The 15,526-nt window shown below is 46.8% G+C and overlaps 1 protein-coding gene across 1 annotated transcript in view; it reads right to left on the bottom strand.

Moving 5' to 3' along the window:
• LOC115170710 (voltage-dependent T-type calcium channel subunit alpha-1I-like) overlaps positions 1-15,526 on the bottom strand; it is a 207,080-nt gene that overhangs the window by 28,037 nt on the left and 163,517 nt on the right. The window contains 3 exon segments of the mRNA XM_029726944.1: positions 11,408-11,478; positions 12,666-12,799; positions 14,597-14,706. Of these exon segments, the coding sequence (XP_029582804.1) occupies positions 11,408-11,478; positions 12,666-12,799; positions 14,597-14,706 (315 nt within the window).

Genomic DNA, 15,526 nt, shown 5'->3' with positions numbered 1-15,526 from the left:
GTTAAACTTTTTTTTAAATACAGATGAACACTGTAGTGACAAAAATATACACATCAAATACACTATGAAAAGAAAAACAAAGATAAATAACACAATCAGAAAAAAAAAAAAAGTTCTGTAAAAAGGTCCTCAATCAGCCATCTGAATTGACCTAGAGGCACCAAATTATACATTCTTTAGGCAAACATTCTGAACATTGCATCCCACTGAAAGAACAGCGGGTGTTTTGGCCTTGCCTTTTACCAAGCAGCAAAACCTATTGGTCCCGGCATCCATGTTGTGCCACAGCCTCTACCGTATCAGAATCCTCAGTAGAAGCATAATTTGCGAGTTGTTCTGCCTTTCGCATGGGCAGGCCTGCTACCAAAAAAAGAGAAGTGAAAGCTAGACATGTCGTGCATGACCAAAGCCTAAGTCCTACATTGTATCAGAATCCTCAAGAGGAGCCTGAGGAGGGAATTGGGAAAGTTGTCAGTGGCATAACCTTACTCTGTTGTTGTGACTGTGTAGTTGGAAGCCACCCAGGACACACAGCAGTAGATCCCTCTCTGTCTGCTGAATGGGACTGCATAAAGAGATAATGTAGTAAATATGCTCAGAAAACACTATCCCATTAGTGAGACGTAACCTTACAGAGTCAATGTCACAGCAGCCAGCACACAGCTCTGTCTGGTCTGGTCCCCTGGGGGAGGAGGCTCTACTGGCCTGATCTAGCTTGTTCTGGCCTACTCTAGCCTGATCTAGCAATAGGAGACACACTTGTCACGTCCTGACCAGTAAAGTTTTTTTTTTGTTATTGTAGTTTGGTCAGGGCGTGGCAGGGGGTGTTTGTTTTATGTGTTTCGGGGTTTTTGGTTTATGTTCTATGTTAGTATATTTCTATGTTTATTCTAGTGTGTCTATTTCTATGTTTAAGTTTCTTGGGATGACCTTCAATTGGAGGCAGCTGTTCCTCGTTGCCTCTAATTGAAGGTCCGATTTAGTAGGGGTGTTTTTTCCAGTGTTTTGTAGGTGGTTATTTTCTGTTTCGTGAGTATTACCTGACAGAACTGTTTGGCTGTCGTTTTTGTTATTTTGTTTAAGTGTTCACTAGAAATAAACACATGATGAGCACTATCCACGTTGCTCCTTGGTCTACTCTTTCAGACGGCCGTTACAGAACCACCCACCTACAACGGACCAAGCAGTGTGGTATGGAGGAGCAGAGGGTTCAGGACTCCTGGACTTGGGAAGAGATACTGGACGGAAAGGGACCCTGGAGACAGGCTGGAGAATCCCGCCGCCCACCGGAGGAGATAGAGGCAGCGAAGGCAGAACGGCGTTTCTGGGAGGATCGGCTGGCACGGCAAGAGGAGGAGAGGCAGCCCCAAGATTTTTTTTTTGGGGGGGCACACGGGACGGTCGGCGGAGCCGAGGATGGAACCAGAGCCAGTCGGGGTGAAATTGGAGGTGAGCGAAGGAAGCGAAGCAGAGACAGTGAAGGAGTTGATGGGGAGATTGGAGGAGAGAGCTATGAGAGAGCTGCTGTGTTGGTGAATGAGGCACGACATTCGCCCTACGGAGCGTGTCCTCGAATTGCTGTCACCTGAGTCAGCTCTCCATACTCGTCCTGAGGTGCGTGCTCCAGGCCTCCTGTGCGCCTCCCCAGCCCTGCACGTCTTGTGCCAGCTTGGTGCTCCAGACCTCCAGTGCGCCTCCACAGCCCGGTGAGTCCTGCGCCCGCTCCACGCACAGTTTCCCCAGTTCGCCTGGAGAACCCAGTGCGGCCTGAGCCAACTCCGCGTGCTTACCGTGGGGAGCATTTGACTGGTCAGGCCCCGTGCTATGGGGTGATGCGCACGGTGTCGAGGCCGAGCATCCACAGGCCAGTGTGCTCGGTGCCAGCGTCCTGCATTTGCCGGGGGGAAGCGGGCACCCAGCCAGTACAGGTGGTGCCAGTCCTGCGCTCGAGACCGCCAGTGCGCCTCCATGGCCCAGTGTATCCGGTGCCTGCTCCCAGAGCCAGGCCTCCTGCATGTCTCTCCAGCCGGGTGAGTCCTGTGCCTGCTCCTAGAGCCAGGTCTCCTGCAAGTCTCCCCAGCCTGGTGAGTCCCGTGCCTGCTCCCAGAGCCAGGCCTCCTGCATGTCTCCCCAGCCTGGTGTGTCCTGCGCCAGAGCCGCCCGCCTGTCCGGAGCTGCCAGAGCCGCCCGCCTGTCCGGAGCTGCCAGAGCCGCCCCCCTGTCCGGAGCTGCCAGAGCCGCCCGCCTGTCCGGCGCTGCCAGAGCCGCCCGCCTGTCCGGCGCTGCCAGAGCCGCCCGCCAGTCCGGCGCTGCCAGAGCCGCCCGCCAGTTCGGCGCTGCCAGAGTCGCCCGCCTTTCCGGCGTCGGCGGCGAGGGACCCCGCTCTAGAGGCACCACCAAAGTGGGGTGAGCCAGTGGTGGAGCAGGGTCTGTGTCCTGCTCCTGAGCCACCTCCATAGGGGGGAGGATTGGGAAGGGGGGGTGTAGCACAAGAACCGTCGTTGACGGTGGCCACCCTCCCTTCCCTCCCTTTACTTGGGGTTAATTTTGTGTTTTTTGTTTGAGGTGCAGACGGTGTCTGCACCTTTGGGGGGGGGGGGGGGGGGGGGGGGGGGGGGGGGTACTGTCACGTCCTGACCAGTAAAGGGGGTTATTTGTTATTGTAGTTTGGTCAGGGCGTGGCAGGGGGTGTTTGTTTTATGTGTTTCGGGGTTTTGGTTTATGTTCTATGTTAGTATATTTCTATGTTTATTCTAGTGTGTCTATTTCTATGTTTAAGTTTCTTGGGTTGACCTTCAATTGGAGGCAGCTGTTCCTCGTTGCCTCTAATTGAAGGTCCTATTTAGTAGGGGTGTTTTTTCCAGTGTTTTGTAGGTGGTTATTTTCTGTTTCGTGAGTATTACCTGACAGAACTGTTTGGCTGTCGTTTTTGTTATTTTGTTTAAGTGTTCACTAGAAATAAATACATGATGAGCACTATCCACGCTGCGCCTTGGTCTACTCTTTCAGACGGCCGTTACAACACTACATATCTCTTCCTGTTGAACATGGAATGAGGGAGAGTTCAGTTTGTTGTTTTGAAAAGTTTGTTGTTTTGAAAGTGTATTGGAAAGTTCTTAGTAGCTAGCTAACTTTTAGAACCCGCGACACAGTTGGCATCAGTTGCTGGGACTGCTAGTCTCTGTCCAGTGATCCTGCCGACCAAGGATGGGTCTGAGGCGCAATTTGGCATGGCAGCTAGCTTAGCTGGGTTTTCTTGAGGGCTTGAACACAGCCCGCGACATGGTTAACCATTGTGGCTGGGACCGCAGATTGTTCCGTGTTTATGGCTGTCTAGATCCCTGCTGTTTGTTGTTTTCAATCTTCCCTGTGACCTGCCCTGTCCGGAACTGTGAGGAGTAACAGTGTAACCTACGCTGCTATCCACCATGACAAAGACCAAAGCTGGTAGGAGTACCGTTGAGGACAGTGGTGTCTCTCTATCACACATGAAGGACCTTTTAAACGAACAACAAGAGTATAAGCAGTTGTTACAACAACAAGAAAATAGCTTCAAGTGTTTTGTCCAAATACTGGTGTATTCAACAAGTAAAATAATGGACGACCTGACCAGAGACGTCCAGGGCCTGAAGAACAATTTGCAGTTTTCCCAGGGTCAGCTCGATGAGTTGAAACAGGAAAATCGCAAGATGACAGCAATCTGTAAGTCGTTGAGAGAGGACATCAGTTCTTATGTGAATCCATGATATCAATGACGGATAAATCAGACTTTCTGGAGGGACAATCAAGGCAGAACAACATGGTTGTGGATTGAATTGCAGAATCTCCACATGAGACCTGGACAGAGTCTGAGGACAAAGTGAGGGAAATGATCTCTGAGAAATTGAAGATGGACCACAGGAAGTTTGAGGTGGAGCATGCCCACAGGACTGGAAAACCTACCACCGGCCCAGTTGACAGGCCCGATAGTGGTCAAGTTCCTGAGGTTCAAGGACAAGGTAGCTGTTCTGGAAAGAGCCAAGAACTTGAGAGGGACATATATCTTCCTCAATGAGGTCTATCCTGAAGCTGTGCGCCAGAAGAGGAAAGAAATGATCCCAGCCATGAAAGCTGCCAGAGCGCGTGGGGACATCGCTTACATCTGCTATGACAGGCTCATTGTTCACCTTTCCAGAAGCCTGGAAGGGATGAGAGAGCCAAGCCTATGGGTTCGTAGCTTCAACACCGCAGCATGCGCACGCACACGCGCACGCACACACACACCAATTGATTAATGGACTGCTGAATGTATATATTTTTCTCTTGCTTTGTTTGCTCTTTTCAGTATTATGTCTATCTCTGATATCTCTGAAAATAGCCCATATTAATATATGGGTACATGAAATCAATAACTTGCTAACATCAGATAACATTAAAATATTAGCCATTTCTGATACTCACTTACATAACTCATTTGATGATACAGTAGTAGCAATACAAGGATATAACATCTATAGAAGAGACATAAATGCTTATGGGGGAGGTGTTGCTGTATATATTCAGAGCCATATCTCTGTACTGATTAGAGAAAACCTTATGACAAATGTTATTGAAGTGTTGTGGTTGCAGGTTCACTTGGCACATCTAAAACCTTTTCTTTTGGGGTGTTGCTATAGGCTACCAAGTGCTAACAGTCAGTATCTAAATAATATGTGTGAAATGCATGATAGTGTATGTGATGTAAACAGAGAGGTCTACTTTCTTGGGGACCTGAATACTGACTGGTTTTCATCAAGCTGTCTGCTCAAGAGGAAGCTTCTCACCGTAACCAGTGCTGTAATCTGGTTCAGGTTATTAATCAACCTAACACGGTGTTTACAAACACTACAGGAACAAGATCATCCACATGTATCGATCACATTTTTACTAATACTGTAGAACTTTGTTCTAAAGCTGTATCCGTACCCATTGGATGCAGTGATCACAATATAGTGGCTATATCCAGGAAAGCCAAAGTTCCAAAAGCTCGGCCTAAAATAGCATATAAGAGAATCATACAAAATATTTTGCTGTGACTCTTATGTGGATGATGTTAAAAATATTTGTTGGTCTGATGCGATTATTAAGGAGCATCCAGACGCTGCACTTCATGGATTTATGAAATTGCTTCTTCCAATTTTTGATAAACATGCACCTGTTATTAAGAAACTGACTGTTAGAACTGTTAAGGCTAAATGAATTGATGAGGAATTGAAAAACTGTATGGTTGGAAGAGATGGGGCAAAAAGAGTGGCTAATCAGTCTGGCTGCACATCTGACTGGCTGACTTACTATAAATTTACTTTAAATGAAATTATGGGCAGAAAGACAAATTCGAATCAGATGGCTTATTCATCACAAAACCATTTGATGTTGCCAATTATTTTAATGATTACGTCATTGGCAAAGTGGGCAAACTTAGGCAGGAAATGCCAACAACAAACAGTGAGCCATTGTATTCATGCATAAATGTCACAACTTCCGGCGAAGTCGGCTCCTCTCCTTGTTCAGGCGACGTTCGGCGGTCGACGTCACCAACTTTCTAGCCATCGCCGCTCCATTTTTCATTTATCCATTTGTTTTGTCTTGTTCCCTGCACACCTGGATTTCATTCCCCAATCACATTACATGTATTTATTCCTCTGTTCCCCCTATTGTCTTTGTGTGAAATAGTTTTGTGTTACGTGTCAATTTTGATGCGATAGACTGGTGTTCGTTTGTTCCGTGTTTTATTCACGAGGTATGTTTATTTGTTTGAATATAATTATTGTGACTGTTTGCGCTTTTTGCACTTTTGCATATTGGCTGGAGGTTTCGACGCAGTGGCGTCCGTCTGTTGGTTTCTCCTGCCTCAATAAAGTGTTTGCCTGTTCACAACTCTCTGCTCTCTTGCACCTGACTCCGCTCCCAGTACGCACACCATTGACAATAAAAAAAAAAGAATGAAAGAAAAGCGTTGCAAATTTGAATTTTGTAAAGTTAGTTTGGGAGAGTTGGAAAAATTATTGTTATCGATCAATAATGACAAACCTCCTGGCATTGACAACTTAGATGGAAAGCTACTGAGGATGGTAGCTGACTCTATAGCCACTCCTATCTGTCATATCTTTAATCTGAGCCCTAGAGGAAATTCTTTGTCCTCAGTCCTGGAGGGAAGAACAAAGTAATTCCGCTACCCAAGAGTGGTAAAGCGGCCTTTACTGGTTCTAACAGTAGATCTATACGCTTGCTGCCAGCTCTTAGCAAACTGTTGGAAAAAATGGTGTTTGACCAAATACAATGCTATTTCTCTGTAAACAAATTATCAACAGACTTTCAGCATGCTTATAGAGAAGGGCACTCAACATGTACTGCACTGACACAAATGACTGATGATTGGTTGAAAGAAATTTATAATAAGAAGATTGTGGGCACTGTACTGTTAGATTTCAGTGCAGCCTTTGATATTATTGTCCATATCCTTTTGTTGAAAAAATATATATGTTTTGGCTTTTCAACCTCTGCCATATCCTGGATTCAGAACTATCTATCAAATTGAACTCAAAGGGTTTTCTTTAATGGAAGCTTCTCTAATGTCAAACATATAAAGTGTGGTGTACCGCAGGGCAGCTCTCTAGGCCCTCTACTCTTTTCTATTTTTACCAATGACCTGCCATTGGCATTAAACAAAGCATGTGTGTCCATGTATGCTGATGATTCAACCGTATATGCATCAGTAACCCCAGCTGATGAAGTCACTGAAACCCTTAACTGTCACGGTTGTCGTGGGTTAAGGAGGACCAAACGCAGCAGGTATGTGTAAGCTCATCTTGAGGTTTATTAACTCCAAAATGAACACCAAAATAACAAAAAGGGAACGAACGATCAACAGACAGTCTGGCAAGGCACAAGGCTAAACTCAGAACAAGAAACAATCTCCCACAAATACACAGACAAACACACCCAACTAATATAGGACTTCCAATCAAAGGCAACACCACACAGCTGCCTTCAATTGGAAGTCCACCCCAATTAACTCAACATAGAAATAGATCAACCAGACTACACATAGAAATACATCAACATAGACCATAACTCAAAACCCGGAAATAATAAATCAAACGCCCTCCTAACTAACACACCACCCTGAACCACATAAAACAAATACCCTCTGCCACGTCCTGACCAAACTAAAATGACAATTAACCCTTATACTGGCCAGGATGTGACATTAACAAAGAGTTGCAGTCTGTTTTGGAATGGGTGGCCAGTAATAAACTGGTCCTGAACATCTCTAAAACTAAGAGCATTTTATTTGGTACAAATCATTCTAAGTTCTAGACCTCAGCTGAAACTGGTAATGAATGGTGTGGCTGTTGAACAAGTTGAGGAGACGAAATTACTTGGCAATACCTTAGATTGTAAACTGTCATGGTCCAAACATGTAGATTCAGTGACTGTAAAGATGGAGAGAGGTCTGTCCGTAATAAAGAGATGCTCTGCTGTTTTGACACCACACTCCAAAAAGCAAGTTCTGTAGGCTCTAGTTTTGTCTCATCTTGATTGTCCAGTCGTGTGCTCAAGTGCTGCAAGGAAAGACCTAGTTAAGCTGCGGCTGACCCAGAACAGAGCGACACGTCCTGCTTTTCATTGTAATCAGAGGGATGATACAAATACTACATATATGCCAGTCTCTCTTGACTAAGAGTTGAGGAGAGACTGACTGCATAACTTCTTATTTTTATAAGAAACATTAATGTGTGGAAAATCCCAATCCTAATAAAATAACAAAAATATCAAAAAGCCTGATCTAGCCTGCTCTATCCAGATCTAGCCTGATCTAGCCTGCTCTATCCAGATCTAGCATGCTCTATCCAGATCTAGCCTGATCTAGCCTGCTCTATCCAGATCTAGCCTGATCTAGCCTGATCTATCCAGATCTAGCCTGATCTATCCAGATCTAGCCTGATCTAGCCTGCTCTATCCAGATCTAGCCTGATCTAGCCTGCTCTATCCAGATCTAGCCTGCTCTATCCAGATCTAGCATGCTCTATCCAGATCTAGCCTGATCTAGCCTGCTCTATCCAGATCTAGCCTGATCTATCCAGATCTAGCCTGATCTAGCCTGCTCTATCCAGATCTAGCCTGATCTAGCCTGCTCTATCCAGATCTAGCCTGCTCTATCCAGATCTAGCCTGCTCTATCCAGATCTAGCCTGATCTAGCCTGCTCTATCCAGATCTAGCCTGCTCTATCCAGATCTAGCCTGATCTAGCCTGCTCTATCCAGATCTAGCCTGATCTAGCCTGCTCTATCCAGATCTAGCCTGATCTAGCCTGCTCTATCCAGATCTATCCAGATCTAGCCTGATCTAGCCTGCTCTATCCAGATCTAGCCTGATCTAGCCTGCTCTAGCCTGCTCTATCCTGCTCTATCCAGATCTAGCCTGATCTATCCAGATCTAGCCTGATCTAGCCTGCTCTATCCAGATCTAGCCTGATCTAGCCTGCTCTATCCAGATCTAGCCTGCTCTATCCAGATCTAGCCTGATCTAGCCTGATCTAGCCTCTACCAGGCTAACAAATCACAAGACAAACAGTCACAGAGGTGAAGCTGTTTTTCATAGCAGAACACAACCCAGGTTTATTAAGATAGGATTATTTAGTGAGGGTTAGAGACCAAGGTTGTGTTCAGCAGGTACTGAACCTCCGGGAAAGTTTTTGAAACCAACAAAGGAAAGTGTGTGTTCTTAGTGGACAAGTTCAGGTGGTAATACCTCCATTTCAAAATGTTTTCTCCCGTTTGGGTCTACTGAACATGCCCCAGGTCAGCAATGTCTAAGTTAAGTAGAAATTATGTAGTGACGTAACAGTTCTATAAAAATCTCTAAAGCACTTTAGATCCAGACTTTGTTTGTCATACTGTCAGTCTCAGTCTCTCGTCAGACTGTCTCAGTATGATACCGAGTTCCCTTTGGGCCAGAACTAATGCAAGCTCACCCCAGCTACCTGTGTCACAGTTGATCAGTGATGTATCTACCAGGGAGACCATAGATCTTACACTACTGAGGATGATTTAAGCACCTCTGAATATAGCACTATTCCATTGAGATCAGTTTAATAATCTGTGATTCTTAATGACATGTTTCTATGAGGGGTGATCCAAGCAAGCAAGAGACAAACAAAGGGTGAATTTATACCGGGTGAAACCTGGGTCAGTGATAAGTGAGTCTTGAATTTACTTTGATCTGTGCACGTAGATAAGAGCCAGGATCCATTCACTTTTACTGTGTTTTGGTCCCCAATGCTAATGTTAGCTTGTGAATAGTGGGTGTGGCCATAGATGCAAACCCAGAGAGGGGATAGCTAATCCCGGCCAAGGGACTAGTTTTAAGGAAGTCTGTATTTTCTGAAGAAAAAATAAATCACAGGGATGAACAAAAATGAGTAGCTAAGAGAATGGTACAAGATGTCGCTGTGAGCACTCGTAATGAGCTTTTAGAAAGCAGAAATGGTGATATTCAAGCAGCGTTGCCTCCTGCCATAGGCTATATCTGAAGTTTATAACCCAGCCCCTGGTGGAGATAAAACAACTGGCTTTAGTGGTGATGTGATGTGACTGAACGACACCACTACCACCTAGTGAACAGCAGATGGAAGCCATTTTAGCTCAGTAGGGGAGAAATGGGATAATGTTAGATAATGGCTGATTCTAGTTGGGTAATGTGACACTTTATTTTAAGCAGATCCTGTTAATAAGAGATGGCGTCGGTCATAATGTGTTTGAGTGTTAGCTTCAGCTAGCTAGCTAACGTCTGTCTGGGGCTTCTCCATGTAACACCATTACTCTCAGTCTTAACAGTGTGTAACACCACCCTGGCAGGGGATTTTTCACCTCCTTCTCAAGTAACTATAGCAGGCTGATTGTCTCCTCTCATCCCACACACATGCACACACACCTCTTAATCACCTTGGTGTTAATTACCCGCCTGATGCCCTTGGGGAGACGACCCAGGGCCCTGTGTTAATGAGAGAGGGATCGATAGCAGCGGAGGAGAGGAGATCCGTTCTGCCTTACCTCCATCTTCCCTACACTCCTTCCTTCTCATTGCCTGTTCTCCCTGCCTGCTCTCTTTCACTCACTCTCTACCTCGCTCTCTCTCTCTCTCTCTCTCTCTCTCTCACACACACACACTCTTCATTTCTCTCTCTCTATGGGAATGATGTGGTCTGGTCCAAACCTTATTAGGAAAAGGAGTCATGTCATTCCAGCCCAACCAGATCTAATAACCACACTTCATTTCTTAATGTAGTAGAGGTATTAATATCAGTGTACCCCAGCCAGAAACAACCCCTAGCCACTTGTAGAGATCAGAAAGGATATGAGAGGTGTATGCAATATGGTCAAACTCCATCCAAGCATATTAGAGTGAAAGGTTTAGCTACTTCCATATTGCATGATGTCAAATCCTTTCACATCTACATGAGGTGCCTAGGCAGTAGTGGTTATGGGCCTAGGGGCTGTTTCTAGACCAAGGCGTTATTCATAGTGTCTCAGAATATGAATACTAATCGAGGATCAGTTTATCGTTTCAGATCCTAATGAATAAAACAGAGGGACTCATTATGAATACAGTCTTTTCCCAGAGCACTCTCCGTGGTCCTGAAAGCCCACACTGTCCACATTATGTACAGAGATGTAGCTACTGTTTGAAGATCATCATCTCGTTTGATTGTTTGCAGCTGCCATCATCTAGATAATAACCCTTGGTAGAACAGCTTGTTGAAAAACAGATAAAAATGCTTGTTCATTTTCTGTTCAGTTTCTCCCACAGAACATGTAAACAGTGCCTCTAATCCTAGCCATAATCATTCAATCAGCCCCTCTGTTTGTCTGCACTCATCATACATAGGAGCTATATGTGTGTGTGTGTGTCTGTCTGGGTGTGTGTGTGTGTCTGTCTGTCTGTCTGTCTGGGTGTGTGTGTGTGTGTGTGTGTGTCTGTCTGTCTGTCTGGGTGTGTGTGTGTCTGTCTGTCTGGGTGTGTATGTGTGTGTATGTGTGTATGTGTGTGTGTGTGTGTATGTCTGGGTGTGTGTGTGTGTGTGTGTCTGTCTGTCTGTCTGGGTGTGTATGTGTGTGTGTGTGTGTGTCTGTCTGTCTGTCTGGGTGTGTATGTGTGTGTGTGTGTGTGTGTCTGTCTGTCTGTCTGTCTGTCTGTCTGTGTATGTGTGTCTGTCTGTCTGTCTGTCTGTCTGTCTGTCTGTCTGTCTGTCTGTCTGTCTGTCTGTCTGTCTGTCTGTCTGTCTGTCTGTCTGTCTGTCTGTCTGTCTGTGTGTGTGTGTGTGTCTGTGTGTGTGTGTCTGTGTGTGTGTGTCTGTCTGGGTGTGTATGTGTGTGTGTGTTTGTACCTGTGGTAGGGCTTGGACCACCGTATCCAGCAGAGCTCTCATTCCTTTAGCCATCTTCAGCAGCTTCAGAACTGGGATGGAGAGAATAGATGGAGAGAGAGAGAGAGAGAGAGAGAGAGAGGCAGAAAGACAGAAACAGAGAAAAAGGTTATGATGAGGGCTGGGGAGAGGAGAAGTGGCGGGGGAGATTATAAATGCTGGGCATTTAGGGAATTCCCTCTGGTTCAATTCTGGACTAAACGGGAATCATCCAGCCTCCGAAAGGTCACAGCTAAATTTATACCCAGCACACACACTCTCACAGACGCGGCCATACACACACACACTCTCACAGACACTGTCATACACACACACACTCTCGCTCTCTCATGGCCCTCTCACTGTACCAACCATTAGTCATGAGCTGTAGCTTTGGTAGGATGAATGATGAAGCATTGATCCTCTGCTGTACACTGGGTCTGAACACTGGGTCTATACACTGGGTCTGAACACTGGGTCTGTACACTGGGTCTGAACACTGGGTCTGAACACTGGGTCTGAACACTGGGTCTATACACTGGGTCTGCACACTGGGTCTGCACACTGGGTCTGAACACTGGGTCTGAACACTGGGTCTGAACACTGGGTCTGCACACTGGGTCTGCACACTGGGTCTGAACACTGGGTCTGTACACTGGGTCTATACACTGGGTCTGCACACTGGGTCTGCACACTGGGTCTGCACAATGGGTCTGTACACTGGGTCTGCACAATGGGTCTGTACACTGGGTCTATACACTGGGTCTGAACACTGGGTCTGAACACTGGGTCTGCACACTGGGTCTATACACTGGGTCTGCACACTGGGTCTGCACACTGGGTCTGTACACTGGGTCTGCACACTGGGTCTGTACACTGGGTCTGTACACTGGGTCTGCACACTGGGTCTGCACACTGGGTCTGCACACTGGGTCTGCACACTGGGTGTGTGCATGCTATCCATAGATTCCAGAGGGGGGTGAGTAGGAAAGGTATTGTACTGTGTGTGTATGTGTCTGTGTGTCTGTGTGTGTGTGTGTGTTCCAGAGTGCGACTAAACACTCACATGCACCTCTCTCCCTCCTTCTCCCTCCTCTCCCTCCCTCCCTCCCTCCCTCCCTCCTCTTTCTCCCTCCCCCCTCCCTCCCCCCTCCCTCCCTCCCTCCCCTCCTTCCCCCCCTCCCTCCCTCCCCCCCTCCCTCCTTCCTTCCCCCCCCCCCTCCCCTCCCTCCCTCGTTACCTCGTGCGATCCTCAACACCCTCATGATGCGTATGATGGTAGGGTTGATGGGGAGAGAAGCGCTGTAGTCAATCTCCTCCAGAGTGATGCCCATCACTGACAGCAACACGATGGCCAGATCCAACTGGTTCCACCTACACACAGAGTCAGAGAGCAAAGGGTCGTCACACTGGAGGACATGTTCCATCAGGGTCATTAATGTACTGTACAGGTACAGGCATGTGTGTGTGTGGTGTGTGTGTACTGTGTGTGTGTGCCCAGTAACCCAGTCTGTTTCCACCTGCCTGCATCTCCAATATGTCCCAGTTTAAGACACACTGAGAAAACTCTGATCCCTAAATCTGAGTGTGCAGAGAGACTGTCCTGCCAGATGTCACTGATGTCATAGAAAAGAGACAAGGTGCTGCCCAATCACACATCTCTCTCTCTCTGTCCCCTGTACTTCCCTTTTCTCTCTCTCTCTCTCTCTCTCTCTCTCTCTCTCTCTCTCTCCATCCTTTACCTCTTTCTCATTTATTTGATCTCCTCTCTCTCTTCCAACCCCCCCTTTTCTCTTCTATCCCCCCTCCCCTCCCACCCCCCCTCTTTCTCTGCTTCCATCATAGAAAATGGGTCAGTACCATTAAAGCAGCAGGTAAATGTTTGTGTTTTGTTCGCATCAACATCTTCATCGTGTATGTGTTGTCAACAGCAGCAGCAGTTCAGCACCAACCATTCAGTACTGAGTCAATTAAATGAATAGATATCCAACATCAGCCACAATCTATCTGCTTCATCACTAAGCCATTATGTTGAATGGGAAAACAATTAGAGAAAGAGAATGAGTAGGAATGGCTCTAGTGATGCTCCATGTATCTGTGAGTGGGTTGATCAGGGTCCTGTTAACAGTAATGTGGGTGTAATTGAATTAATAACAGTTATAATAGAATGGGAGAAATCACTGCTCCACCATATTGCTCACAGTGTGGGTGAGATATTGGACTGTATGGAGGCAGAGCGATTCTTCTGTGATTTCTGTTTCCTGATTGAGACCATGGGCCAGGGATGGGTCAGAGATGGGTCAGAGATGAGGATAAAGGAGTGTACTAACTATAGTTATTCTGCATCTGATGAAATGGACAATGATACATCTACACACAATGCAAGTATAGCAGATTAGCGTCATGAATATTGTTCTGGAGGCAGCTCTGCAGAGTGGTCACTAGCTTGCACAGCCTTTAAACCTAAACTTAAACCTAACCCTAACCTTTAAACCTAACCTAAACCCTAACCTTAACCCTAACCTTTAACCCCAACCTAAACCCTAACCTTAACCCTAACCTTTAACCCTAACCTTTAAACCTAACCTAAACCCTAACCTTAACCCTAACCTTTAACCCTAACCTTTAACCCTAACCTGTAAACCTAACCTTAACCCTAAGCTGTCAACCTAACTTTAACCCTAACTTTAACTACCTACAGTACAGCAAACACTATGAATCATACAGTGAGACAACACACACAGTGTCCCCAGTGCAGCGTATTTAATTCAGTCACCTTTACTAGTACCATTTAGTATAGAGAGAGCATCCTGGTTATATTACAGCTATGGCATTACTACTGTGAATCACACTGAGTGAGACAACACACACAGTGTCTCCAGTGTAGCAGTGTGGATAGTGTTTATTCAGTAGCTCAGCAGTATCTGTATTTGACTATACAGAGAGTATCCCAGCTATAGTTCAGCTATAGTAAAGCTATGACGCTACCAGGAAGTACCATTGAAGTCAGAATAACTATTTTCTAATGGAGTTGTGGTTAAGAAGGGCAACTATGAATCATATACTCTGTATGAATCATACACACTGAGATGACTGACATGCGCAAACACACACACAGTGCAGCAGTGAATACAGTGTTTATTCAGTAAGTCAGTGTGGCCCTGTAACTACCTGTCTTTAAAGAAGCGTCGGAAGCCAAAGGCGGTGAGCTTCAGGAGGGTCTCCAGTACAAAGGTGGATGTGAAGAAATAGTTACAGTACTTCAACACTAGATCCAGAGACTGAGAGATAGAGAGAGAAGGAGGTGGGAGGGAGAGAAGGAGGTGGTGGGAGGGAGGGAGGGGGAGAGAGAAAAGGAGGTGGTGAGAGGGAGGGGGAGAGAGAGAAGGAGGTGGTGGGAGGGAGGAGAGAGAGAGAGAGAGAGAGGAGGTGAGAGAAGGAGGTGGTGAGAGGGAGGAGAGAGAGAGAGGTGGGAGGGAGGGGGAGAGAGAGGTGGGAGGGAGGGAGGGGGAGAGAGGAGGTGGGAGGGAGGGAGGGAGAGAGAGAAAGAAGGGCAGGGGAGAGAGAAAGAGGTTTGGGGAGGAGAAAGAGAAGGAGGTGGGAGGGAGGGAGGAGAAAGAGAGAGGAGGTGGGAGGGAGGGAGAGAGAGAAGGAGATGGTGGGAGGGAGGAGAGAGAGATAGAGAAGGAGGTGAGAGGGAGGGGGAGAGAAAGGAGGTGGGAGGGAGGGAGGGGGAAAGAGAGACGGAGGGGGAAAGAGAGACGGAGGGGGAGAGAGACGGAGGTGGGAGGAAGGGGGAGAGAGAAGGAGATGGTGGGAGGGAGGAGAGAGAGATAGAGAGAGGAGGTGAGAGGGAGGGGGAGAGAGAGAGAGAGAGAGAGAGAGAGAGAGAGAGGAGGTGGGGTGGAGGGGGAGAGAGAGGAGGTGGGAGGGAGGGAGGGAGGGGGGGAAAAAGACAAGGAGGTGGGAGGGAGGGGAGAGAGAGAATGAGGTGGGAGGGAGGGAGGGAGAGAGAGAAAGAAGGGCAGGGGAGAGAGAAAGAGGTTTGGGGAGGAGAAAGAGAAGGAGGTGGGAGGGAGGAGAAAGAGAGAGGAGGTGCGA

This window comes from Salmo trutta, chromosome 32 (assembly GCF_901001165.1).
Source record: "Salmo trutta chromosome 32, fSalTru1.1, whole genome shotgun sequence".
NCBI classification, from domain to species: Eukaryota; Metazoa; Chordata; class Actinopteri; order Salmoniformes; family Salmonidae; genus Salmo; species Salmo trutta.
Note: the sequence above shows the minus strand (reverse complement) of the source record. Positions and strands in the feature narration are given on the sequence as shown.